This window comes from Chelonia mydas, chromosome 2 (assembly GCF_015237465.2).
Source record: "Chelonia mydas isolate rCheMyd1 chromosome 2, rCheMyd1.pri.v2, whole genome shotgun sequence".
Lineage (NCBI taxonomy): Eukaryota > Metazoa > Chordata > Testudines > Cheloniidae > Chelonia > Chelonia mydas.
The window spans coordinates 161,112,339-161,138,829 of NC_057850.1; the positions used below are offsets into that span (position 1 = coordinate 161,112,339).

Genomic DNA, 26,491 nt, shown 5'->3' on the forward strand with positions numbered 1-26,491 from the left:
CTCCTAATACTCAGTAAAGGTACAGGCAAGTTTGTAATGACCTAACATTAGAAGAGTAAATTTATAATAATTTTATCAAAGTTCCTTTTGCATCAGTAGTGAAGTTCCTCTATCACACATGCACATATGGAACTTCAGCTTTTCAGTCCATTCTCTGTGCATTAAGCTCTTATTTTCCAAATCAGAACTCATTGATTTGAATGCTCTCCAAATTATCTAACCTGTTAATCTTTAAGAACAATTCTCTGTAAATTACAGTACAGAAAATCCTTTTCCCATTTGTAAGTGAATACAAAACAGGCTGTACTAGATAAATGTACTCCAGGATGTGCATGTTGTTTCTTGTATCCTGGACTGTACCTGAATACAAAATGTATATCTGATTTGTGCAGATCAGTGATACCCAGACCTCAAGTGGCTAAATAGCACTGTTTTAATATTTTGAGCTGCAGAAGAGCCACAGGAGACCCATTAAATGCTACCTCTATACCAGTGATTCTCAGACTGAGGCTTGTGAGCTGCAAGTGTCTCTTCAAAGTCCACTAGCATAGTTCTGTCTCCAGTTACTTTTTACTGAATTTTGATCAGCTAACTGTCCAGGCATGGAATAAATTGAAGCCATTATTTAAGATTAAAAGCCATGTGGAAGCCATGGTCAAATACTGATTCTCAAATAAGAACATGTATTATAGTCTATCATATTTTTTCTACAATCGAAGCTGCACATGAGTGTAAACTTTGTCATGAATGATGAGTAACATAGTTATAGTTCCAGATCTCATTTTTGTACTTGAGATTGAAGTACAGTGCCACAGTTACTTCCTGTTGAAATAATTATAATAAATTATGTACAAATTTAGATACAGAAACACTAACGTTAAATTCAAAACTGAACTGGAAAGCTTAAAATCAGTATGTTTATACCCAAAAGAGTCCAAATGTATACGATCTACTTTATTATTTTCTGTGCTCTTTAAAGGGTATTTTGGTGAGAGGAGGTAGAAGAATACTACTGCCAGTTCCTCTGCCTCTCAATGCTGTGAGAACTTCACTTATCGTAGGCATTACTTCCAGTCCAGCTCAGCCTCGCTCATTCCACACATAAAATTGCATCATACCCCCTGTGCAGTCTGGAGCTTTCTAGGCACAAAGCCAGCAGAACATTTGCAGCCTCTTAAGAGAACTAATTACATACGTTCAAGCACTAAGTATGCTCTAAGAAACCCTGTAAGTTAGACAAATCATAGCAAGACCACTGAAAGCCACATATGAGCCTATGGTGTATCTCCCTGCCAATTTTTTAATCTCTTAACACCAACCACTGAAGGGTTAGAGCTATTATTTTTCAGTCCCACTATTAAAAAAAGGGGAAAGGGGGAGATGAAAGTGTGTGTGTTCTCTCTTTTCAGATAACTGAATCAATTAATCAGTTTCACTCAACTGTTAAAAAAAATAATTTGCTCTGAGTGATGAATCTGCCAACTTTCACCCTCAAAAGTTTTAAGTAGCTGAAAGTGATCTTTTTAGAATTGAATCATTTGTACAAACTTTATAGGCATCACTGTGTTCTCTGCCTAAAATAAAGCAAAATCTGCTTTGACTGGGGAGTCCAAGGGATCAGCAAAAACTGACTGTCCAAGTGAGCTTCTCTTTAAAGGATGAATAACACTGTAGCGGGAGATGTCGAGACATTCTGAAGTGGTGGCTGATGAACAGGAGTTGCTAAGCAGAGCTGATCTGCTGGGCATATGTATGAGTCTTACTTGGGTGTGTGGATAAAGCTGTTCATGGGTATTTAGTTTATATATGTGGAGGTGTTATCCTTGTGATAAACTTACCATGCACCTTTGGCTGCCTCACCTGCCCCGTGCTCATTATTACGTAATCCAGTTTTCCCGAGGACGATATCTAATACCGAACTAAGCATACAGTATCCTCTCCAGTGTAAGTGTCATTACAATAGTTGCTATAAAGAGATTCAGTTGAATGTTTCTTTTCCTTCCATCTCCATCTCCAGTATGGAATGCTACTGTACCAGAACTACAGAATTCCCCAGCAGAGAAAAACTGTGCTTCCCCACTTCTCCACTCCAGTTGTAAGTCCTGACAATTATTTTTAAATATATTGCCGGTCCTCCATCCTTTTGTAACGATTTTGCAATGGCTTACCTGATAATTCATACTTCTCTGAACTAGAAGGCTTTGCACTGTTCAATGATGTTTATGAAATGCTGTCTCCCCAGATGAGACTCTACTCCTTTATTAATACACCCAAGCATCCCTATTTGTTTTAACTGCTGCTGTGCACTGAGCAGAAGCCGCCATTGAGCTATCCACAACAATCCCCAAAAGATGGTCCTGTAAATTTTAAGGTCTGCTCCTGCGTGCAAAAAATTGGACTTAAATGGAAATTAGCTTCACCCCTCAAAGTCCATAAGTATAAACTTCAATTACGTTTGCTTGTGCCGAAGGTAAATGTCACTGTCAATAATGATGCTCAATCTCCAAACACTTCAAAATCCATCGGGAGTTCCGCCCCCACCCCCTTCCCACGCGCAAAGCAAATTGGGTTTCTGCTTATTCCTAACTGCAGTTGCACGAATGCGACTGGTTATTAGGAGACTTGTCTGGGTGCAGTTTTTCTTCATTCCGCAAGGTAGACAGGGGGACGTGAGAAAGTGCCTGCTCAGTTTTCCCTCTTTTTTGATAGCTGTATTTTAGGGTTCATGTTTTATACATGCCTCTTTTCTGTACGAGTAAATTCCCCACAAGTCCAAGTAACTGCGAAAGAGGAAAGAGTTTTTTGTATTTTCACTGCTTTGTGCCATGCCTGTTTTGTTTTGTTTTAATTTGAAACAGTTGGATCATATCCGGTTCTTTGATCACGTGTACTTCCTGGGGCAGCTTGGTGACAGTGCTGTGCTACAGAAAGTATTAGAGTTACAGTCCAAATTCCGATCCCTCCTTCTCCTAGCTGTAAGAAGGGCGGCACCTCATCTGCCTGGAGGGAGCCGTGGAGTTAGCGTACTATAAAAGGAGCTAGAGCATGGAGGGGAGGGGGTTGGGGGAGAGGGGAAAAGGATGGGGAGTTTTGGCACCCAGCCTTCTTTGGGATAACATTAAAACAAATTCCATTTGATGATAGCACTGTGAATTTCAAAGAATCAGGGATTTAAAGTGGCTGGTATTTTCTATACCATTAACTGCAAAAGAATACTCTTGAAATCAGCGAAAGATGTGGAAGCAAAACTGTTTTCTTAAATTGTCACTTGCCTGGGTTTTGAAACAAGTGAAAATTCCTTTTCAGAGAAGTGTATCTGAAAACTCACTAGTAGCCATGGATTTTTCGGGACAAATAGGAAGAGTTATTGAAAATCCTGCAGAAGCACAGAGTGCCGCTTTGGAAGAAGGTCATGCTTGGAGGGTAATGATCTTCTCTTCGTATTTAACAAGTGCCCATTGAGATCTGGAACACACAGTGCACTATGAAGCTAATGCAGTGATGGTCATAGTATAGCTTAGCACGGACCTGAAACATTCACGCTGCAAGCATGCAGATATGAAAGAGTCAATTTCCATCTTGAGTGTAACTGTCACATTCACAACAACCTTCTACCACTGCTTCTCTGTCCCCCTAGTGTCCAGAGGAAGGTTGAGGGGGAAAGCAGACCCACCAGAACTTTACTGCCAGTTTGCAAAGCCAGTCTCTGAGGAGGAATATGTCAAATTAAATGCTTCCCCACATGGAAGAGGCTGGGGCTGTGACTAATGGCTTGCTCCCAGTAAGTTTAACTGCAGAATATACAAGAGGCAGCACCTCTTGGAATGAAAACTGATGTAACTTGTTTATAGTGTCATGTGGACAGACAGCTGCAGTACAAGTTTTCCCACACACTCGTCTGCTAGGGAATAGAAGTTATTACCTGAAGCACTGTCAGGTGCTTGCTGTATGGGAGACAAACTCATCTTGCTCCATTGAGTACATAGTGTGTTGACTGGGCAGAAGCATATGTGATAGGTCTTTTTTTTTCCTTTCTACATGTTGAGCTTTTATTAATTCAGACCCAGCTTCTATTTTAAGTCAACAGAAGTGGGCCTCTGCTTGTGGACTAGGCCCCCCGCCCCCCCCCCCCCCCCCCCCCAAAAAGCTGCATTTCTCTTTCTCTTCATTGCATTAAACTTCCCTGCCCCAGTTTCTTGTATATTAAATCTGTACTGCATGTGTTCTGATTCTCTCAAGTCAAGTTCCAGATTGGATTTAATGCTGACTAATTTCTTCTGCAGAAACGCAGCACAAGAATGAACATCTTAGGTAGCCAAAGTCCACTCCATCCTTCCACACTGACCACAGGTAAATTTGTATTATGTAGTAGGAGAGACCTCTTTAGGACAAAGCAAATGAATGTTTAATGTAGAAATGGAGCCCAAAGCTGTGAAAATCAGATCCTGATTTCAGACATCCTAAAAGTTTTTTAAATTAAGGTGAAATTCTGTTCTATCGCTAATGTCAGGATAACTAAAAAATTTTATGCAATGTAAAAGCCAGCAAGTGTAAACATTTTTAAGTTGAATGTCTTGTTAAAATTGTAATCTTAATGGTGCACTAGTGTCTTGCATTTAATCTCCTTGGGTTTTTAAAGGGGAAATTCATACTCCTTAATGTTGGCTCTATATAAGATTTAAAGTTTACTTCTTTCATACAAGTGAGGGTGCAGGGTGAGGGGAGTTTTCACCTTTGTTGCTATTGTTCAAACATTAGAATGCTAAAACCTTAGCAGATGCCCTCTTGTCTAGTACGGAATAACTCTTGAGTTAGGAATACATTTTAAAATATATTCCTAAGTCCCATATAGAGGACTAGGTATCTTTGTCCAGGCACTTTTAAATTTGGGGTATCCTCTAATTTGGAAGGATGAAAGGAAGGTGTTTTTCATCGCTGAAGGGGTTTTCCTTAAACTTTCTTTGCCTGGTCTCAACCTGAATGTGATCTATCAAGAAGTTTTTGTCCTCCAGGGAGAATTTTTTTCAGGAATCTGTGGAACTCGGTGCTATAACAAAATTGCATATGTTGTATCTATAAACAGTAAAATGCCTTGATTTAAAGCACATGCAAATGATATCTCAGGTCTGTTATTGGACACCTCAGGCTTTACTGGAATCTTTGAAGAGATTTCAGTCTTTAACAAATCTTCAATATCTTCGACAATATACGCATTTCTTTTAAAAGTTTTGATACATGATTTTCTAGACAGAAATACTACTTATACATCTTAATGTGATTAACTATTTCTCCCTTCTCTCCCCTACCCTGCTCAGTTATCCATAGGACACAGCACTGGTTTCATGGCAGGATCTCTAGGGAAGAGTCCCACAGGATTATTAAACAGCAAGGGCTTGTGGATGGGTAAGTATTTATTATTATCCCTCAGTATCATAGAGATTTCTTAAAAAAAACAAATTAGCCTTCACAATGCACAAGATCTTGATGCATAAAAAGGAGAAAGCAACCATCTAAAATTTAACCCCATGAGCCACCAGTGAATCCTGAACTAAGACCGTAGGTTTGGTTAAACCCTCTGCAGTACTCCAGCATTGTAAGTGCTCAAAAGTACTTATTCTCCCTTGACTTTCCTTAAAATTCTCTGTGCCTAAGAATGCTGTCTTTTGGAGGTCACTTACCGTGATGTCTTGTGCCTGTAACGTGTCCTTGAGCTGCTCATTCATACCTTCAGGGGGTCACTCCAAGTGCTCCAGTGATCACTGGAATTGACAGTATACTAGTTTTTCATAATCATTCCACTTTGTGGCAAAGTTCTTCATGCTTCGCCATCTTCTGTTCATGTTCCTTTTCTGTGTTCTGTCTGCTGGTATGGCAACATCAGTTAACAAAGTTTTGTTGGTTGTCCTTTCAACAACAACTATGCCTGGTGTGTTTGCCTGCACCGTTTGGTCTGTGACAATTGTCAAGTCCCATAAAATCTTAGCCTCTTTCATTCTCTAGAGCAGGGGTGGGGAACTTCTGGCCTGCAGGCCAGATCCACCCCCTTGCTTAATTTCATCCGGCCCCTGGCATGTCTCCACCCTGCAGGCCAGAAGCCCTGAGCCTTGGAGCCCCGCATGGGGCTGGAGCCATGAGCGTGGGCTCGCCCCGCTGCGAGGGGAAGCTAGGGTGCCAGGCCAGTCGGTTGGCTGTCTCTGCAGCCCTGGCTAAGCGCAGGGGCGATCAGGAAAGCTCTGAGTCCATGTGCGCTTACCCCACCTGCAGGCGCTGCCCCTGCAGCTCCCATTGGCCGGGAACCACGGCCAGTGGGAGCTGCGGGGGTGACGTCTGCAGACGCACCGCTGGCAGCACACACCATGCAGAGCCACCTGGCCGCATCATGGCCACTTCCGGGAGCGGTGCGGGGCCAGGGCAGGTGGGGAGCCTGCCTTAGCCCCTCTGCACTGCAGCCTGGGAGCCGCCTGAGGTAAGCAGCGCCCAGCCGGAGATCTCACCCCCTCCTGTACCCCAGCCCTGAGCCCCTTGCTGTACCTCAACCCACACCCAGAGACCACACACCCACCTCGAACCCACTGCCCAAGGTCGGAATCCCCTCCTACACCCTAACTCCCTCCCAGAGCCTGCACCCTCACCCTGAACTCCCTGCCCCAGCCATAAGGCCCCTCCTACACCCCAACTCCTTGCCCCAGCCCTGAGCGCACTCCCGCACTCCAAACCGTCAGCCCCAACCAGGCAGCCCCCTCCTGCACCCTGAGCCCCTTATTTCTGGCACCACCCTGGAGCCTTCTGTTATAGAGAGTCTACTCACCGTGGAAGTTAGGTTAGGATTCATTTGTGGTGAGGCAGCTAATGGTGGCTCAGTTTCCCAGGGAGCCATATTGCCCAGATACCTTGGGCTCTACATTACATGTAATGCTTCCCTGCTAGTCACGTTCTTGACCAAAGCACTATATGGTGTTATCATAAGGAAAGAGATGAAGGTCTTTCATATAGCTCAAATATGTCCTAGAAAGTCAAAAGTACGCTCAACTGATGTTTCTGGCACTTGATCATCTCTTCTTGATGCAACAGGGCTGTACAGGGGTTCTGTTGTAGATGTATTATTGACTCTCAGCTCTATAGATACAATCATAATATGAGGAGAGAGGAGTACTCTGACAGGATGAGTGTTTTTCAGCAATGGCATAACTCCCTTGCCTGAAGAAATGCAATGAACAGATGGGACAGTGATCACTGCAGTGCAGATGTGTGATGCTGAAGTTTATCTCAGCAGTCATAAGAAGCTAGAGTGTGTTCTTTTTGTCCCTGGAACTCTAGACAGTTCTTGAAACTCAACCCTGAAAAATATTGCTCCTGGCATACTGGTTGGTTAGAAGGCCTGCCCCAGAAATACACTTGACTTTCTCACAAGCTGAGTGGTGGCTGGCACATTTCGAGTGTATTACCTAAGGTGTACTCTCATTTCCTTTTGTATGAAGAAGTTTTTCTTTTGTCTACTTTTTGGGGAATGCTGAGTGAGGGAGAATTCTTGGAATGGATGCCTAAAGTTTTGGAGATCTTTTCTCCTCCAAGTACACAATTCACCGTTTGGCTGGGTTGGCTGACTACCTAATTTGAAGGTCACATGAAAGAAACGGGGGTCACATTAGAAATTACATCAATGAAGTACACTAATGCAATGTGAGTGTAAACCTTTGCAGCCACCCCTGCGTCCCAGAGTACATTTTCAGCTAATTTTGCTGAGGAAAAATACTCTTACGAGTGTTTGCGTGTGTTCTCAAGCTCTTTGTAGCATGGGAGCTGCCTCATGTGTAGTCACTGTTAGGAGAGTTCTTGCATTGTTTCTGAGTAATTACATCAGTTCATCTAAAAGCTACTGCTATCACAGTGCCATTTGTCTTGGCTAGCATAGGATACTGGAGAAGAGAGTATTTTTGTCTCTTTTTGTCTCCAAATCATCCTATAGGAGCCCAAAGAAGAATATTTTCTTCATGAGCTTAGTTTCTGGCAATGGAATTACAATTACAAAGCCAGCAAACCCGATAGAGTATGTAGGTGAAGTAAGATAATCACGTTTCTTTCTCCCTGTCTCTGCTTGTTGCTAGCATTGCATGAACCTGGATTGGTATAGAACTCAAAAACAGCAAATTATCATGTAAGAAATTGCCCTTTAACACCACTGAAGGAGGAGGAGAAAGAGAGTACAAAATGACAAAAGATCTGATTTTAGAGCAAATGAGTCATGCTGTTCAAGTTTGTACTAAAAGAAAATGGTCTTTCCTAGGCTGTTTCTCCTCCGGGACAGCCAGAGTAATCCAAAGGCATTTGTGCTTACACTGTGTCATCATCAAAAAATCAAGCATTTTCAAATCTTACCGGTAAGTGTTGACAAAAAGTTTTCTCATTCTATTCGTTCTTCATAAAACCTTTGTCTTTGTGCATAGAGAACTATTTATGGACATAAATTACTAATGCAATAAAATATAATGACAGTGTTGAGAAGCAGAACTCTTTTTTGGCATTTTTCAGTCTGTCTAAAAATGTCCTCTTGATCATTGCTTTGACTGCTAGCATAAACATCAGAATCAAGGTGTAGAACTGATGCAAAGAACTATGATCTCTATGGCTGATTAAAACCACAGGAATTGGCTACCTTTATCTCCATTGCACTCTTTGGTGGCAAGAAGGCTAATACTAGAATGTTTGTGGAAAGGGTTTTTTGTTTGTTTGTTTTTTGCAGTTACTTTTATGGTTACCTGAGGAATTAGGGGCCTGAATTTGTAAGTTAAAACTGAAGTTTCTCAAAGTATAAATGCCCTCTAGCCAAAAGACATTCCAAACCCTTGAATGGGACTGGTATATCTACACAATCAGCCTAAAAGGTTTAGACCAAATGAGTATCAAGTCTCTCTTAACCCACAGGACCCTAGCATTCTTCTCTGTCTCCCAAATACACTAATCAGCTAACAATTATTTGAGTAGGGCTTTTGTGTTTTACTTAATGGAGAGGTGGAGAGTTGACTGAAAACCTGTAGAGAATTTATCACACCTTTCAAGTTCCCTGGCCATTCACTCTCATAAGAACTTTTCTAGCTGGGATTAAGGTATGTTTCTTTCAGTGGAGTTGTGAGTGCTTAGCACCTGTGGCAGTTGGACCATTAGTAGTTTGTTTGAGCACTCAAAAACTGAGGCACCAAAAGTCCATTAACAGTTTGAGTCACTGATGGAAGTGCTGTACTTGTTTCCTGGTATCTGGGGTTCTTCTGGAAGGACTGGTTTAATACAGCAAAATACATGCTTTTAAGAGACGTTTCCCAGCTGGAGTCGTGAACTGGAGGTGTAATTTCCAGCTCGAGGAGACATATTTGCACTATTTCTGATCAAACTAGTGTGCTAACAGTAAACACGTAGCTGCCGGGGAGAAGGGAGGAACTAGCTGCCGTGAGTATGTACCTGAATATGTACTCATGGTGACATGAGCAGTTGGTGGGGCAAGCCACCCTGAGTATGTGCCAATGAAAGACCATTGGTGCATACTTGGGATGCAAGCTCCTCACGCTGCCATGGCTTTTTGTCTGTTTTTAGCTCTCTAGCTCAGATCTAGTGCAGGTATGTTTCCGAACTGGAGGTGTAATTTCCAGCTTGAGAAGTGTAGACGTACTCTAAGGTGGTGGAAAGTGCCAGGAAACTCTGTGACTGGTTGGTCTCTGCAGTCACTTAGTTACAATTCCACACCTCTCCAGTGAGTGAAAAAAATAAATAAAAGCCCTACGTCAATACTTGTAAGCTGGTTAGGACTCTTACTGGAGCTGTTTGTGCAGGGTAAGAAGGAACCTGGTACTTATGAATCTCCAAGAACACTTCAGGCTATGCAGCCAAAATACCTTAGATGAGACTGGTATAGTGACAGTGACTTTAAGAACAATATTTCTGTTTTGAGACCTATTAAGTTTTTAACTTAACCAAAGTGAATAAGGGGTTTTGTGCATCACAGGCTCCTAAATGACAAGCTGTAATTTGTGCTTATTTTTTCTTACATGAGATCGTACATAGAATCTTAACTTATTGTCATACTTGGGTATTCTAATGTGCTGCCTAATTTGAAAAGGACTTCTTATTTCCCTAGTGTGAGGATGATGGACAGATATTTTTCAGCCTCGATGATGGGAATACCAAATTCTCTGACCTAATTCAGCTTGTTGAATTCTACCAACTAAACAAAGGAGTCTTGCCCTACAAACTCAAACACCACTGCATTCGCGTGGCCTTATGACCTATCATCTGACATTCACTGAAGACTGGATTTGCTGGAAGACTGGATTTGCTAGAAGAACAATTGTAAGAGAATGTTGACACTGGGGAATTAGCAGACGTGTAAGCTGGTTTAAAAATATTATGCACCTTGGGACTCTGAAAGGGATGGATTCAACTGGTGCCAACAGACCAAGATTTACTGGTTTGTCCAACACCTAAGAGTGAGTGCTGCTGAGTGTCCCAGCATCCCAAAAATTTGGGGGGAGGGTAGGTAAAATCATCAAATCTTGAAACAAAACTGGAATCTATCTTGGCTGGGCCACTCAACAGAAACAAGTGATGAAGATAAATCTTTGAAAAGAACTCTTGCCCTGGGATAATCTTGACAATTAAAACTAGTGTGTTGACTTTTTGTATTGATCACTTTTTTTTTTTTTTTTTTTTTTGCACTCCTACTTGTTTCGGATATTGTATGCAGCCTATATTAGGAGCTGATGTGGCTTTTAAATTCATGCAAGAGTTGGGTATTAATCTAAACCCTAAAATGTATGAAATGCTTCAGCCTAAAAGGATCTAGAAGAAAACCCAGAAGTATGTGTGTGTGTCACAAAACATCTCTGGATACCTGAGGTTCTCTCCTCTTTGAAGAAGCAGTATGAATACAATTCTAAAAGAACATACCACCATATGTATTCTTAAAACTGTTAACTTTTAGTATAATGGCTGTAGTATGTTTGTGGCATATTAGTGGTACCCAGTCATGCAAAGACTGTATTAGTCAGACTCTATGCACAAATGTTTGAACCTTTTTTACTTACTGATGGTGGTGGTTTGGGTTTTTCAGCCTGTTGATTTTATTGAGGAAATTTACTATTCCTAAATGAATTGTATGACCACACTTGTATTTGGAACCAGCTGCTTTTGTGTGGGAAAAGTACTTACACTGATAGTCTACTTATTATGACAAAAGATCAGTGTTTTTAGCTTTATATCTCCTTGAATTTTCAGACTGTTTCAAAGAGCTGTCTTTCGAGATAGTATACTTACAGTAACAATGATATGTAGCAAAGCTCTTTTAGGGTATAGGATTTTAAAAGAACTTGTACCCCTTTTGCTTTTGGTAGGGTCATGAAAGTTTACATGATGAGAAACGTGCAAACTGGGCTTGGAAATTCATTTAACTATGACTGGCATTTTTTTAATTTACTGCTGGCAACATCCATTCGACAACTGGTATTTGTGACAGACACAATAATGCATACCAGTATCTATTGTAAACTACTATATATCCTGCCTTAGTGCTGATTCATCATCAGAGCTACTTTATTGTTAATATTTAAATCAATTATGTAATGTTTACACAATAATACTTTCCCTTCTGTTGATAAACCAGTATTGAAACTAGGTAAGTACAAGTTGAATGTTCTCATTGGACTGCCATACTGCATACATCACTGTCACTCTTTTAGCAAGATCGTCAGTAGGTACAGGAGGTACTATTGAATTAACTTTATTTTCAAATACTCCACACAGTTTATACATAGCAAGAAATGTTTCACCCTGGGAACTTTCAGAATACTGTGGTGAGCAGAACTGTTTTCTCTTAAGACAGTAAATGATTCATACCAGCTAGTCTATGATGATCTCACCCTAATAAATACTTGTCACTGGGTTTGCTGAATCCTAGCCACCTGAAAGGATAAAGAAGGAAGAACAATTCTGTACCTTTAGGTCTTCATGTAGTGTTGAGAATAGTTTAAGACAAAAACTATAACCTGCCTGAGTCATCCATATCAGCTGTAACTATGTCAATGGTATAGAAACACTGTATTTTAGTTTACAGAACACATTCTAGTATTTTTTTCCATGTAATGTCTACATATAAAAAATGAAGAAACTTGATTTAGTTTGTAGTGAAAACTTTTGTTTTTTTTAAATGTACATACTGAATTGAGTGTTCCTGCTTTTTAGTCGGTTAAAATGTATTTTAAAACCTTGAAATTAAGCTAACTTACGTCTCAGACTTCACTCTGCATGCTTCTATTTGGCCCCTCTTAAGTGGAAAAAAAATTGTATTGATTACATTCTTATATTCACCAATTTCAGTAAGACCATTTATGCTGTAGTTTTTAAGTTTTTTTTTTTCTGTTTCCATAGTTTAGTCTCATCATTTTTCCAATAGGCAGTTAGCATTTGCAGTGTTTCATATTTATAAAACTTGCATTTTATTTAAATTTGAGAATGAAAGTTTGACTATGAATCATGATTTTGTATGTAGATGGTTGACTTAGTATTTTGTACCTTTCCCAGCTAACGTGAACTGTTTTGAGAAAGTGACCACTTTCCAAGTGGCAGCAATCTTACTTGAGCAGATCACTGTTGTGTTTTGTTTTATTTTGTTTTTTAATTCTTTCTGCTGGAAAATAGTCAATACCACCTTAAACTTTTCCAGCCAATTCAGCTGGCTGCCAGCTTAGAATACCAAGGACTGAAGGACATTTGACTCTTATTTTTGTATTTAAATGACATGAATGTAAAGGGGATGCTCAGGGTTGTTTTGGAGCCTGTTGAATTTTTATCTTTTTGCCTGTGATTTTTATTTTCTAAATAAATACTTCATGTAGCGATCTTGAATATGTCGAGAAGGAAAATGCCAAACCATTTTGGTAATAAAGTTACTAGTTAAGTTATGTTACAATAGGTGTTAAAGTACAGAAACATTTTATTTGTTAATTACTCTTGAAGAAACACGTGCCTCAGTTTAGATGTTTTGTCTTATCTTTTCTGCACTAAATACCTGACAGTCTGACCAATCAATGCACCTTTCCAGTGGCGAGACTTGCTTATTGTAAATTATATTGTCACAATGCAAGATTTTAGTGACTGTAAAATGGAATAAAGTTAAGTTTTCAGGGAATGCAAAAGGTATTAACTTAAGAGACAAAACCTTTATTCAATATGCTTTGCTTCATACTGTAAATAGCTTTTTGGCTTGTGAACATAATTGTAATCTTTCAGGTATTTTTGTACAAATAAGGGACTGATATTCTGTTTCTTGTAATTAGAAATAAACATTAATACAGTGCTATTCATTTTATATTTGGAATTAATGTCCTTTTTTTGTGGCTACAGTCTGTTAACTTGAATCTAAATTATTTTGGTTGGATTCCTGTGTGTTAAAGATCTCTTTAAGAATACTCAAAGGAAAATGGAATCCTACAAGACATTTTGCTACTGGCTTTTGGGCCTAAAGATTACTGATAGGACAGTTTGCCATAGAGTTTCCACATTGGATAGCAATCAGTTTAAACGAACCTCACTGTGTCTTCCTTTCACAAATACAGCAGGCATCTCAGGGTAATTTAAATCCAACTCTTTATTACAATTTTGATTGCGAGGTAATGTGTCTTGTTCAGGTTCATTCATCTTCTCTGGCTTGTCCCCTGCTAATCACTTAAAGGTTTTGACAATCCCCTAAATTGCTGGTCCTTTCTTCAGTAATTGCGTTATTTTGTTAATAAACATATTATCCTCTCAGACAGTTTTATGGTGCCCTCTTCTACATGATATTTGTTTTATACATCTCAATTATAAAACAGCTTAATCTTTTACCTGTTAATCATAAACTTAATTTTCTGTTCCTCTCCACATAGATAACCCCTGAGCTAGAACACCTTGTTATTCATAGTAGAATATTTGACTATCTGCTATCACCATAATCAGGGGTGCTGGAACTAGGGGTGCTGGGAGTGCGGTAGCACCTCCTGGCTTGAGAAGTTTCCATCATATACAGGGTTTACAGTTTTCTTCAGTGGTTCTCAGCACCCCCACTACACAAATTGTTCCAATGCCACTGACCATAATATGTCCATAATTTACTCCTGGGGGGAATTTGCCAATAAATGCAAAATGCTGCATATTTTTAGGGCTGTTGATTAATCGCAGTTAACTCATGAAATTAACTCAAAAAATAAACGCAATTTTAAAAAATTATTCGCAGTTTTAATCACACTGTTAAACAATAGAATACCAATTGAAATGTATTAAATAGTTTTGGATGTTTTTTCTACATTTTCAAATATATTTATTTCAATTACAACACAGTATACAAAGTAGAGAGTGTTCACTTTATAGTATTATTTTTTTATTGCAAATATTTGCACTGTAAAAATGGCAAACAAAAGTAATTGTATTTTTCAATTGACCTCATACAAGTACTGTAGTGCAATCTCTTGATGGCGAAAGTGTAGTTTACAAATGTAGAATTTTTTTTGGTTACATAACTGCACTCAAAAACAAAACAGTGTAAAACTTTAGAGCCTACAAGTCCACTCAGTCTTACTTCTTGTTCAGCCAATCGTTAAGACAAACAAGTTTGTTTACATTTACAGGAGATAATGCTGCCCGCTTCTTATTTACAACATCACCTGAAAGTCAGAACAGGCATTCGTATGGCACTTTTTTAGCCAGCATTGCAAGGTATTTACATGCCAGTTATGCTAAACATTCGTATGTCCCTTCATGTGTTGGCCACCATTCCAGAGGATATGCTTCCATGCTGATGATGCTTGTTTAAAAAAATAATGTGTTAATTAAATTTGTAGCTGAACTCTTTGGGGGAGAGTTGTATGTCTCCTACTGTTATTACCTGCATTCTACCATATATTTCATGTTATAGTAGTCTTGGATGATGACCCAGCACATGTTGTTCGTTTTAAGAACACTTTTACTGCAGATTTGACAAAACGCAAAGAAGGTACCAATGTGAGATTTCTAAAAATAGCTACAGCACTCGACCCAAGATTTAAGAGTCTGAAGTGCCATCCAAAATCTGAGAGGAACCAGCTGTAGAGCGTGCTTTCAGAAGTCTTAAAAGAGCAACACTCCGATGCAGAAACTACAGAACCCGAACCACCAAAAACGAAAATCAACCTTCTGCTGGTGGCATCTGACTCAGATGATGAAAATGAACATGTGTCGGTCCATGCTGCTTTGGATCATTATCAAACAGAACCCATCATCAGCATGGACGCATGTCCTCTGAAGTAGGAAGGGACATATGAATCTTTAGTGCATCTGGCACATAAGTATCTTGTGATGCTGGCTACAACCATACCATGAGAACGCCTGTTCTCACTTTCAGGTGATATTGTAATCAACGTTATCTCCTGAAAATGTAAACAAACTTGTTTGTCTGAGTGATTGGCTGAACAATTAATCATGTAATTAATCAAGATTAATTTTTTAATCGTGGGATTAATCACAATTCATTTTTTTTAATCGCTTGACAGCCCTACATATTTTTTTGTCAAAATAATGCAATATAATCACACCGGTTTCACTTATTTGGTAATTTATTTCAACTACCGTACAGAAAAAAAATCACAATAACTGTTCAGCATTTTTAAACACATGAAAGTTAAGTTACAAATACTTGATAAGCAAGACCCGGCGTTCCAGTTATAATCCTGGATTTTCATTTAAATGACATTACTTTTATGTTGGTGTTTGGTGTTCTGTAAAGTAGAATGTCACTTTAAATTGCTCAGACTGTCACACAAAAAAGTCGTGCAGTTTTGCGAATCATTGTCCTGCGTTTTTTTAAATGGATAAGTAAAATAGATCCTGAGCTGTAATCTAACCCCCTTGTGACTCTCTGGCACTGGAAAAAAAGCGAGAAAGCACATAGACCTGGGGTTCTCAAACTGGGGGTCGGGACCGCTCAGGTGGTCGCGAGGTTATTGAATGGGGGGTCGCGAGCTGTCAGCCTCCACCCCAAATCCCACATTGCTTCCAGCATTTATAATGGGGTTAAATATATAAAAAAGTGTTTTTAATTCATAAGGCTTGCTGTGTGAAAGGGGTCACCAGTACAAAAGTTTGAGAACCACTGACATAGACTTTCCTAGCTGAGGAGTCCATTACTGTCATTTACAGTAAGGCTCCTTTACACCACTCTGGCAAGGTAAAGGAGCCTTAATTGACTAAAAATGGGAAGTTTCAGAGTAGGAGCCATGTTAGTCTGTATTCGCAAAAAGAAAAGGAGGACTTGTGGGACTAACAAATTTATTTGAGCATTAGCTTTCGTGAGCTACAGCTCACTTCATCAGATGCAAGAATGGGAACTGTTAACTAACAATGGGAATATTAGCAGCCTGACTGTTTAGTAGTTACATGTCTGCTCTGCCTCAGGGACAGAGCCTGCTTCACACAGCCCTACGCCTCCCAGCCCAGGATGCAGCAGCAGCAAGGAGAGGGACAGTGTAAGGAGTAGTCTACCCTGGCAACGTTAAAGCGATGCCGTGGCTCTCCCAGCACTCTGAAAAAAAACACCTCCATGAGGGGCGTAGCTACCAGCGCACTGTCTACACTGGTGCTTTACAGCGCTGAAACTTGCTGCGCTCAGAGGGGTGTTTTTTCACACCCCCCGAGCAAGAAAGTTGCAGCGCTGTAAAGTGCCAGTGTAGACAAGCCCTGAGTCTCTCTCACTGGTTCGTGTGCAGGCAGGCGCCCAGCCCCACCCCCTTAACTTCTGTCCATGGAGGCACGCATGCACCGCCACGGTGATCTGCACTCTACTGCTGGCTGTTCTCAGCAGACACGCCCGGGCTGCAGCGGAAGGGGCGTGTGTTCCCCACAGATTTCTTGGCTCTCCCATTTTTCTGTGGGGGAGCCAAGAAATCTGCGGAAGATATGAATTCTGTGCTCCCCCCCAGGGTGCAGCATTCCCCCAGGAGTAATAATTGTGCACAGAACTCCAGGAGTGGTCTTGATAGCCCTTCTTGCAGTACAGTAGCCTCTTCCAATATGTTCTTGCCTATTCTGTTTATCCATGTTAATGTTCTGTTTGCTTCCCTAGCTACTGCCAGACATTGAATTGAAAACTTTTCTCTGATAAGTGTCTGGAGCGTTTCTATTTAGGGTGGCTTTCCTTTTTTCCCTTTAGCTCAAAAGATTTCAAACAGCTTATACAGATAACTTCATCCACCACTGAAATGCAGCAGCCGTTTAACATTACACAACAGCTCAGCACAAAGTGAAAATGGATCCCCTATCCAGTGGGAATGGTAAATGTCACACTTGTAATGGTTCAACACTGTCACTGGATGCTGTTACATAGATCTGCCTTACTACTAAAGGAGGTATGGTCTCTACCAGCTGTTCAATTAGAAACCAATACAGACACTCAGTATTAACACTTTCAGCTTTGAGCACAAAACTTGTTCACAACTTACCAAAAATCGGCCGATTGGGTTAGATTCGCGAAGAAACGTAGGTGTAATGATGCTAAGCTTAACCACACCTAGCTTGTGGGTGCCTAGAAAATCACTGGGATTCACAAAGTCTGGCTTTGGAGCACAGGCTCCCTACACAATGAAGAGGGAGAGGTGGGCACCTCAGTATAGGATTCACAAAAACCAGCATGCTGGGTGACTCCCTGCCTGAACTAGCCAATGGGAGATGCCAAGGTGAGGGATGTGTGGTATGCCCAGCCCCTCTCTCAGAGATAGGTGCCTAGGTCTTGGCTACAGGGAGGTGCCACCTCCTGCTTGGGATTCTCATCGGCGAACCCTTTCTTGGTGTTAGGTGCCTATGCTGCTTTTGCAAGAAGCTTGTGGAGGGGCGGAGGAGGAGGTGCTCCCTCATAACTCTCAGTCTGGTACTTACCAGGGATGTGGGAGACCCCGCCCAGTACAAGTGCCCCCCTCCACCAGAGGGAGAGAAGGGATTTGGGGATATTCTGCTGTAGGGCTTCCTCCATCTCTCCTGTTGAAACTGTTCCTCCGTGGAAAAGTAATTTTAAAAAAAAAATTCAAAATTCATTGGAGCAGGGGGAACAAATTCTGGTCTCTTGCTTTCGAGGTGAGTGCTGTAACCACCAACCTACGGAGTCATTCTCGTGTGTACTTGCATGTGTTCCCTCTCAATGATTCTTTCATTACTTATTCACAGTGTTGGGAACTTGTTTGGGGAACGTCTGACTGCTAATTTAGTTTGTGCTGATGCTGTAATTTGACATACTTATGGCCATCTTATATCCTGCTTTATCTCAAACATTATTTGTGTAGTGTGTCTTAGACTTTTGCAACAGGATCAACTGACAAAGACCGCTTTCCTGCCACATTGTATTAATTTAGGTTGTTCCTGCAATCCAGATATCATGCCGCCTCTTCTTAACTTTGAGCATAATTTAATTAGGATTTGGAAATGAAAACAATCACATAACTGTAGCCTGAGGGATAGTGTGACTTTCATTAGGTGCTTTGATTTGTCACCTCTGAGTCTTTAAAATAAAGGATTGTGTTTGCCATATATAGTGCAAACTCTAAGCCAAAAGAAATTCTGCCTTATTACTCATCACTTTGCATACATACGGACAGACCTTTTTACAGGAAAAGGTTAGTTCATCATTAGACATCAGCATGACTAACTGGGCCTCTTGCAAAGCTTGTTCTTTATTCAGGTCCTATGTTTTGCTTAATGCGGGAGTTTTCAAGAACCCCCTAGTGGCTCTGTGGTGCCACGGCTCCCCTATTGAGTTCAGTGCAGGTTGGTAGGCTTAAGATGGCTGCTAGCTTTTTGTGCTAAATGCTGGTCAGGTTTTATAGGCTCCTGGTCTGAAATGAGCTGAGCTTCAGCGGGGGAGAGGCAAGAAAAGGGAAGGGCTGACCCACAGTTTTGGGATATTTGGGATGGAGGAGAATTAGAAAGGGAGTGGGAAAGATATGAGTGTTGGAGAGGATGAGGAAATCAAAAAAAGAGGCAAAATGGCCTAAGCAATCAGCTGCACCAACTCCTAAAACAGACCATCCAGAGGCCGAGTCCCCATCACAGTGCTATTGTGATTAAAGCAAAAGCGTGTGTATATCATTAACATATTTGATGACGGGGCGAACAGTTGTGAATTTTGAAAACTAAGCTTAGGACTCGCTTCACAATTTAAGAGTTGAAGAGCTAAAGTGACTATTTAAGTGATCGTAAAGCTCCTGAGTGCTAGCCTAGCCAGCCATGGAAAGTGGAAATCCTCTCTCTAGCCACAGTAACAGGTATGATGCAGGCAGTGATAGTGCAACCTTCCCCGAACTACCTCACAATTACAACTAGTCGAATAGTAAATACAATGAGTAAATGTATTGAAAGACCGTTGGGAAAAATCATCAAATTCTTCACCAAATAGCCCGTGTCTTATCAAAACAGCTGGTCAAAGAAGGAAGAAAACTGGAAATCTGTCTGAAAGGATTTACAATGAATAGTTTGACCAACTCAACAACTGCCCCTCTGTCCTGACCTGGAGAAAAGAGCAGCTAGAGAGGAGTGTGGCTCAGAAGAAATACCACTCCACTTTCTCTTCCACATGTGCTTAGTGTTAATGGAACGTTGCTAGCCGGTGTCTATGGAAAGGAAGAGTGCATTCAATTGAACTCTCACCAGGACAGGGAGGAGAGGAGGGGATGTGGGGGGGGGGGGGGGGGGGGAGGAGGTGGGAGGGTAGAATCTGAACTAGGCAGGGGAAGAGGTGGGCAGGGGGGAGAATCAGCTGGGAAGGAAGACCCAGATCCACAAAAGGACTTCAGCATGGTGATGCCGAGTGTGAGCAGGACAATGCTTCTCTTCATCTGGTGGGAGCATTGCGCTGGGGTCTAGGCATGAGAGAGGTCTCCAAGAGAGGTCTGCCTGATGCTGCAGTGCTCATGCTCAGAGGCAGAAATGTAGGGTAGCAGACTTGTACAGTGAAAATGTTGGCTCTGAATGAGTTTGAATGGAATAATATTCTCCTGTGAATGACTGAGGCTGGCTGCCTGTAGAGGGGATCCAATGAGTATTATGAAAGAGCTGAAGCTGGTTCCCTCCGGCAACAACAGCCTGATGGATATCCTGCCAGGAGAAAGAAAATCTGCTCCCAACAAGCTCACTCTCCTGACCAGCTGGTTTAAAGGGTGAGAAATTAAAAATCAGACCTGCCCCCAGTGCTTGGAGTCCCATCTGCTGACCACAGTGCTCAGCACAGTCGTTCCTCCCTTTTCCTCCTGTTCGCCCGGCAGCCACAGCATTGTTTTCTCTGTTTCAATCAGTTGCACCTGTGCAAAGCCTAGCAGAGACCATGGGGTTGCACAGATGCAACGGAGGGCCTCATTTGGCCCACAGAACAGTGTAGCTGGACTCTTGGACTCCTGAGTTGAGTTTGTAGGGTTGGAAGTTTTGAGGGCAGGGGCACATCATTCACTTAAAAACTCTCTGCCTGTTTGCTGTGGAAGTTATTGAGCGATCAGAAGCACCAGACCCTTTCTTGAGTCCCATCCTTGAGTGAAGCTGCACAGGAAATTGTTCTAGCAGAGGCCCTTGAGGCGAGTGTGGTAGTGGCAGTGATGGGGGAGAAGTATGCTGGCAGCAGGACCGACATGCTTGCTGTGTCCCTGGAGAACAGCCTAGGATTCATTCGTTGGGGAACACTGAACTGTGGCTTGCTCACCAGTGTCCGGAAGCTGAGGGAAAAGCATCACCCGGTAAAAACTGTGGTTCCTTTTCATTCAGCTGGCAAAAGGTAAGACGTGGGGTAGGGAGGTACCTCTGTACTGGGCCACGAGTGGAGGAGGGCTGGTGGGGATGCTGGCCTTATTAAACTAATGTTCTCCAGAGTTCACGTGCAATCCTGGGGAGCTGGGAGCTCTCAGACCTTCAGTTTAATGAAAGAATTGTCCCTGGGGCAGTAACTAACAAATGACAGGGACCATTAAGTAGTTTCCTTCAAAATACATCAAATTCCCCATTAAAAACCCATTTATCTTGGGATGCCCACAAGAAGTCAGTTTGTTGGAATCATTTGGTGCAAAGAAACAGCAGATACCTCCACATCTGGATAGCCCAATGTATCTCATTTTCCATGATGTCTGTTGTCAGAGTTTCTCCCCACTCTGAACTCTAGGGTACAGATGTGGGGACCCGCATGAAAGACCCCTTAAGCTTATTTCTACCAGCTTAGGTTAAAAACTTCCCCAAGGCACAAATCCTTCCTTGTCCTTGGATGGGTACTGCTGCCACCACCAAGTGAGTTAGACAAAGATTCAGGGAAAGGACCATTTGGAGTTCCTGTTTCCCTAAAATATCCCCCCAGACCCCTTCACTCCCTTTCCTGGGGAGGCTTGAGAATAACATACCAACCAAATAGGTAAACCAGGTTCTTAAAAAACAGAACTTTATTATAAAGAAAAAAAAGTAAAAGAAGCACCTCTGTAAAATCAGGATGGAAGGTAACTTTACAGGGTAATCAGATTCAAAACACGGAGGATTCCCCTCTAGCCAAAACTTTAAAGTTACCAAAGAAAGGAGAAAAAAAACCAGGGATAAACCTCCCTTTTAGCACAGGAAAAATTCACAAACTAAAACAAAAGATAATCTAATGCCTTTCCTTGCTTTACTTACAATTTTTGTAATCCTAGATCTTATTTCAGGCAGGGTTCTGAGAGATGGTTTTTCCTGCCCCTGGTCCCTCTCTGGCTCCGAGAGAACCCATACAAAGAGACAAAGCAAAAATCTTCCCCCACAGATTTGAAAGTATCTTCTCCCCTTATTGGTCCTTTTGGCCAGGTGCCAACCAGGTTATTTGAGCTTCTTAACCCTTTACAGGTAAAGGAGGGATTTTATGCTACCCTTAGCTGAATGTTTATGACACCTGTCCTTGTAGAACATAAGCTCTCTGGGGTAAGTAATGAAAACTGTGCAAAAATGCAAATGATTATAATGTTTTGTGATGTTAAATCCAAGTCTGCTAGCTCCTAATAGAGGCTTTTCCTCCACTCTTAACTTGTTTGACAAGTTAGAAGAAGTAATCTATTCAAAGAAGCAGTATACATCTTGAAATATTAGTAGGATTTAGTTCAAAATGAGCCTTGGATTTCTTCAAAAAACTTATTTGAATGAGGTGAAACTGAATTTTGAAAGACCGATATTTAAGGAGCCCAGGTAGAGCCTAGAACTCCTCTAACGAAGAATAGAAAGCAAGGTGCTGGACTTCAGATGCTATGGTGCTACTCGTTCTGCAGCAAAAACTGTTCTACAGTTTGACCAACAGAGGGCGCTCATAGTGCTGCACACTAAGCAAGGCGAAGTGTTTAGAGCTGAATACTGTACTACAGTGATATGGATCCAGAGAGCTACACTTTTCTCCAGCAGTGAGATGCAATAGCTGTTAAGTCTCTGGGTATTGGCCAAATCCAATGGGAGCTTTGCCAAGGACTTCAGTGGGACCAGAATTTGGCTTGGTGCGTGTTTATTTTTCAGAGGCATTTGAACAAGACCAAATCTCTGGTTTGGAGTGTGGCTGTGCTGTACAAAAAATAACCACTGTCTCCCTGTGAAATGTTAGTTTAAACAAATACAAGTGAACTTAACTTGTCTGCAAGCACTTCCTGCCCTCCTTCAGCGCACAGGTCATGGAAATGTGTATTTGCACCACTTTGATTTGGTTTTGGTACTGAAACCAAAGGCAGAGGCAAGAACTCACAAGAAATGGGAGACTGTAGTCATAACCCCGACTGCCTGCTCCACCACTGCTGCCTTTTTCGGGGGCGGGGGGACAAGGAGTAGAGAGGAAGGTGGACGGCGAATGAAAGCACAAACCTTGTCCACAAGTAACTAAGGGTCTGTCTGTCTTTGACCTTTCTGTTTCCCATCACCATAATATCTCAGCACCTTTCACGTAAACTCTATAGTGAAGTTCCCAGTAGACTTCCAGGGGTCTCTGCACTTCTCCCTTTTGGTGGGTAAAAACTGCTTGGAAGGTGGGGTGGGGGATCTTTTAATTTTAATTCATTTCATTATTTTTTTTTAAGTTGGTAGGAGTGTAGGGGGTAAGAGGAGGCAACAGTGTAATGCCATTCCTATGGCAGAAAGAGTTTTTCAAACAGAAAGGCTTTGCAACATTTCCTAAAGATGCTAAGGCTGGATTTGCCTGATCCCCTCTGGAAGCTTGTTCCATAGCCAGATTCCCCTGAGGATGCTTTAGACCGTGCTCGCACATGCCTCATCCTGGAGGTTTTGTCATCTGCATTGTACCATAAAATCAAAGCTATCATGGTGGTTTGTGGATTAATAGACTACAGTATTTCCTAAAGGTTCTTTATTAGCTCGTATGGAAAACTTTTTATCCCTGGAGCTCCAAGTTCTTCACAAAGGCGGTAAGTATCATTATCCCTGCTTTGCAGATGGGAAAACCGAGGCACAGTGATTTGCCCAAAGGCAATGGCAGAGCGAGTAATACATCCTAGTTCTCTTGAGTTCCAATCCAGTGTCCTATCCACTAAGCCATGCCCTGCCTCCCTCTTAAATGTTTGTGGTTTTAAATAATGTGCCGGGGGGGGGGGGGGGGCGGGAGGAGTAACAGCAATGATTTTCTGAAGTGCCTCTATGAAGTGCACAGGCAAATTTTCTCTCGTTATGCAGTATTCCGTGTTCCTAATAATGTCGCTCTTTTTACTACAAAGTATTTTATTAGGCATTAGAGATGGACTTAAAACTTCAAGATTCTGACAGCCTGGAAGTGACTGAGAACTGAATTTTCTGGCACTGGCCTACCTCTGTTAAGGATTTGGGGGAGTCTATATTTAGTGCTGCTTGAGTGTCTTTGAATCATGGTGTTTGAGGAGCATTCTAGCAAAGCATGACCATCTACAAGCTGCAAAATCCTATCAGCAAAATAACCCTAGATGAGCAAGCACTTAGAGCTTTGGTAGTCCTACCTTAAGATAGTACATACCTGCTGGTGTATCAAAGCCCAACAGCACTGCAGGCAGAACTAGGAGAAACTAGTAGAAATTTCAGCCTCTTAACTTAACTTGTGAGGACAGGAGGTAGATTTGAGCACCTGCTGTGAGAAATTATCACTTCATGGGGTGTCAAGTCATAGCCCCAAAGCATTTGCCAATTGAATATTTTTGTCTCTTCATTAACACAGCCCAAATTATGGAGAAGATGCTAGAATTGTTTGTTTTTAACCAGGCAATTTCCTCCCAGACCTGTCTATAAGTTTCAGAATACCAAGAAATTAGTCAGTTCTACTTATGAGCAGATTTTGGCATTGCTCTGGAGGTCCAGATGAACAATCTTGTTGTAGGTATTTGTTTTTCCTGCTGTCCTGGAAGTGTTAGTAGGTTAGGAGAAAATAAATATACTTTACCCAAAGAAATACTGAACTTCAGCCTGCTTTCATACTTTCATTTAATGCCCATTTAGCTTTATACTGTGAAGGCAATATTAAAGATTGCTTACTGCGTAAGAACTTAACTGGGACGCATTGTTACACATACATCCCTCTTATCACTGGTTTTAAAATATGAGTGAATGTAGCACAAACACCTAACGAGTGGTAATACATTTCAGAACAAGTTAAAGAGGTTAAGAGTCTAGACCAATTTATGCGATTTTAATCCTGGGAGCCAGCGGAAATGAAAAGTGAGAAATGAAACAAAAGGTCGAATAGATTATGGGTAAAATTTTTAAAAGTGCAGAAGTTACAAGGGTCGCACTGAAAGCTCATCGATTTCTAGGGGTATGTCTACACTGCAATCAGACACCCACAAGTGGCCCATGCCAGCTGTCTCAGGCTAATGGGACTCAGGCTAAGGGGATGTTTAATTGTGCTGTAGACATTGATCTGTCAAGGTCCCTTCCAGTCCTATGATTAAGGCTCTGGGAAAGGATCTGGTCAGGCTATTGGTTCATCTTATTCCATTTGTCATTGATATTTGGTGTCTAATGAATAAATAAAAGAAAAACCTGGGTAATCCCTCACATCCCTAAATTAGTGCATAGCCCCCAGTTAGTTCAAGGGACTTTTTTTTTTTGTTCCCTCCGCAAAAGGAGAAGAACCAATAAAATTAGTGAATTTGGGACTACAGGAGTTTAATGATTAACTGGAAAAAAGTGCAGTCTGAACACACTGGCAAGAAGAAGAGGGCAGCGGGTGTCTTCAGGGTTGCTGAAAAGGCCTGGGAATTCCTTGAAACTAGAGTTCCTCAGTTCCTTGTTTCTGTCATATGCTCCTGAAAACAGAGTAAAACTACTAAGGAAATTAGCCATTCCCCAAAACACCTGGAAAAGAACTGAAACCTGCAAACAAGTAAGGACAAATGAATGCATTAATGCACTTATCTTAGAATGTGGAGAGCTACCTCTGTACTTTAGCCTGGTAGCCCAGCCACAAAGTTGCATATTAAACATTAACTCTGTGGGTATATCGAAAATAATGATTTAAAATTAATATAACTGTAGCTTTAAATAATATTTCATTAATCAAACTTTGAAGTTCTCATGAGTGTAGAATAAATTTTTTAAGTAACTAACTTGAAAGCACTATTTGTAAAGTTTGATATAGTAGAAAGCATTTGTAGCAGCCTTGTAAACCATATGAGGAACCTTGCTGAGTGTCCTTAGCTGACAGGCTGGGATCTTATAGGGAAATACCCCCTTCAAAGCTACAGTATCTGCCTCTGTCTAGGAATAAGTGAATGGCTCAGATATAGGAGTTATGGTAAAATTGTGGAAAATCTGGTTGATAATTGCAGCCAGTCTGTCCAGTCAGGAAGCCAAGGACTGAAGTCCTGTGATTCAGACAGTGGAGAGGACTACTTATTTTGGTTAGGGCCCCCTGTGGATAGTATTGAGTAAGAAAACAATGCTCATCTTCCACTCTCTCCCACTCAGTGTGTGTGTGGGGGGGGGTGGGGGGGGCTGGCTGGCAGGCTTTAGGCAGCACTCAGATCAGACTGCTTTAGATAGGTAAAATGAGGGAGAACAATACTTGAGTTTGCTGGGAACTGAATTTCAGTTGGTAAAGAGAGGAGCTTTGTGAACCCTTTCAATTTTGGTAAGAAAGGGTGCTCAATTTTTCCCCCCCTTTGCTCCTATTTGCATGGTTTGCTGGATCTTGAACAAAACTAGTTTTCCCATGGCTGAATCTCATTGTGAAGCTACAGGGGAGGGTTAGGTTTGACAATTTCCAGTCTACTTAGCAGGATTCCCAGTAAGGGACATTTTACCCAGGGCGACATTTTCAAAATGCACAGGCTACTGAGGAGGCTAAGTCCCACTGAAAGTCAGTGAGACTTTGGCTTCCAAGTGACTTAAAGGCTTTTGAAAATTTTACCCTAAATCCATGAGTGACCTAGCTAACTTCTAGAAGTGCCCAGAACAGATCCTCATAGACTGGTGTAGCTGAGTTTTCCCATCTGCCTCATATGTG

General features: G+C 41.5%; 2 protein-coding genes across 6 annotated transcripts in view; both read left to right on the forward strand.

Annotated features, from left to right (window-relative positions):
* GRB10 (growth factor receptor bound protein 10) overlaps positions 1–13,351 on the forward strand; it is a 197,843-nt gene extending 184,492 nt beyond the window's left edge. For 4 of the 5 annotated variants that reach the window (XM_043540444.1, XM_007061333.4, XM_043540445.1 and 1 more), the window contains 6 exons: positions 2,018–2,095; positions 3,307–3,423; positions 4,284–4,350; positions 5,316–5,403; positions 8,285–8,378; positions 10,127–13,351. In XM_043540444.1, the coding sequence (XP_043396379.1) occupies positions 2,018–2,095; positions 3,307–3,423; positions 4,284–4,350; positions 5,316–5,403; positions 8,285–8,378; positions 10,127–10,273 (591 nt within the window). In that variant the 3' untranslated portion in view covers positions 10,274–13,351. Of the gene's footprint in view, positions 1–2,017; positions 2,096–3,306; positions 3,424–3,637; positions 3,782–4,283; positions 4,351–5,315; positions 5,404–8,284; positions 8,379–10,126 lie in introns of those variants that run through there. The other variant, XR_003564824.3, reaches the window with a different exon arrangement.
* An 11,834-nt stretch (positions 13,352–25,185) lies between these two features.
* DDC (dopa decarboxylase) overlaps positions 25,186–26,491 on the forward strand; it is a 120,199-nt gene continuing 118,893 nt past the window's right edge. The window contains exon 1 of the mRNA XM_043540447.1: positions 25,186–25,369. The gene's annotated coding sequence lies outside the window, so the exon portion shown is untranslated. The remainder of the gene's footprint in view (positions 25,370–26,491) is intronic.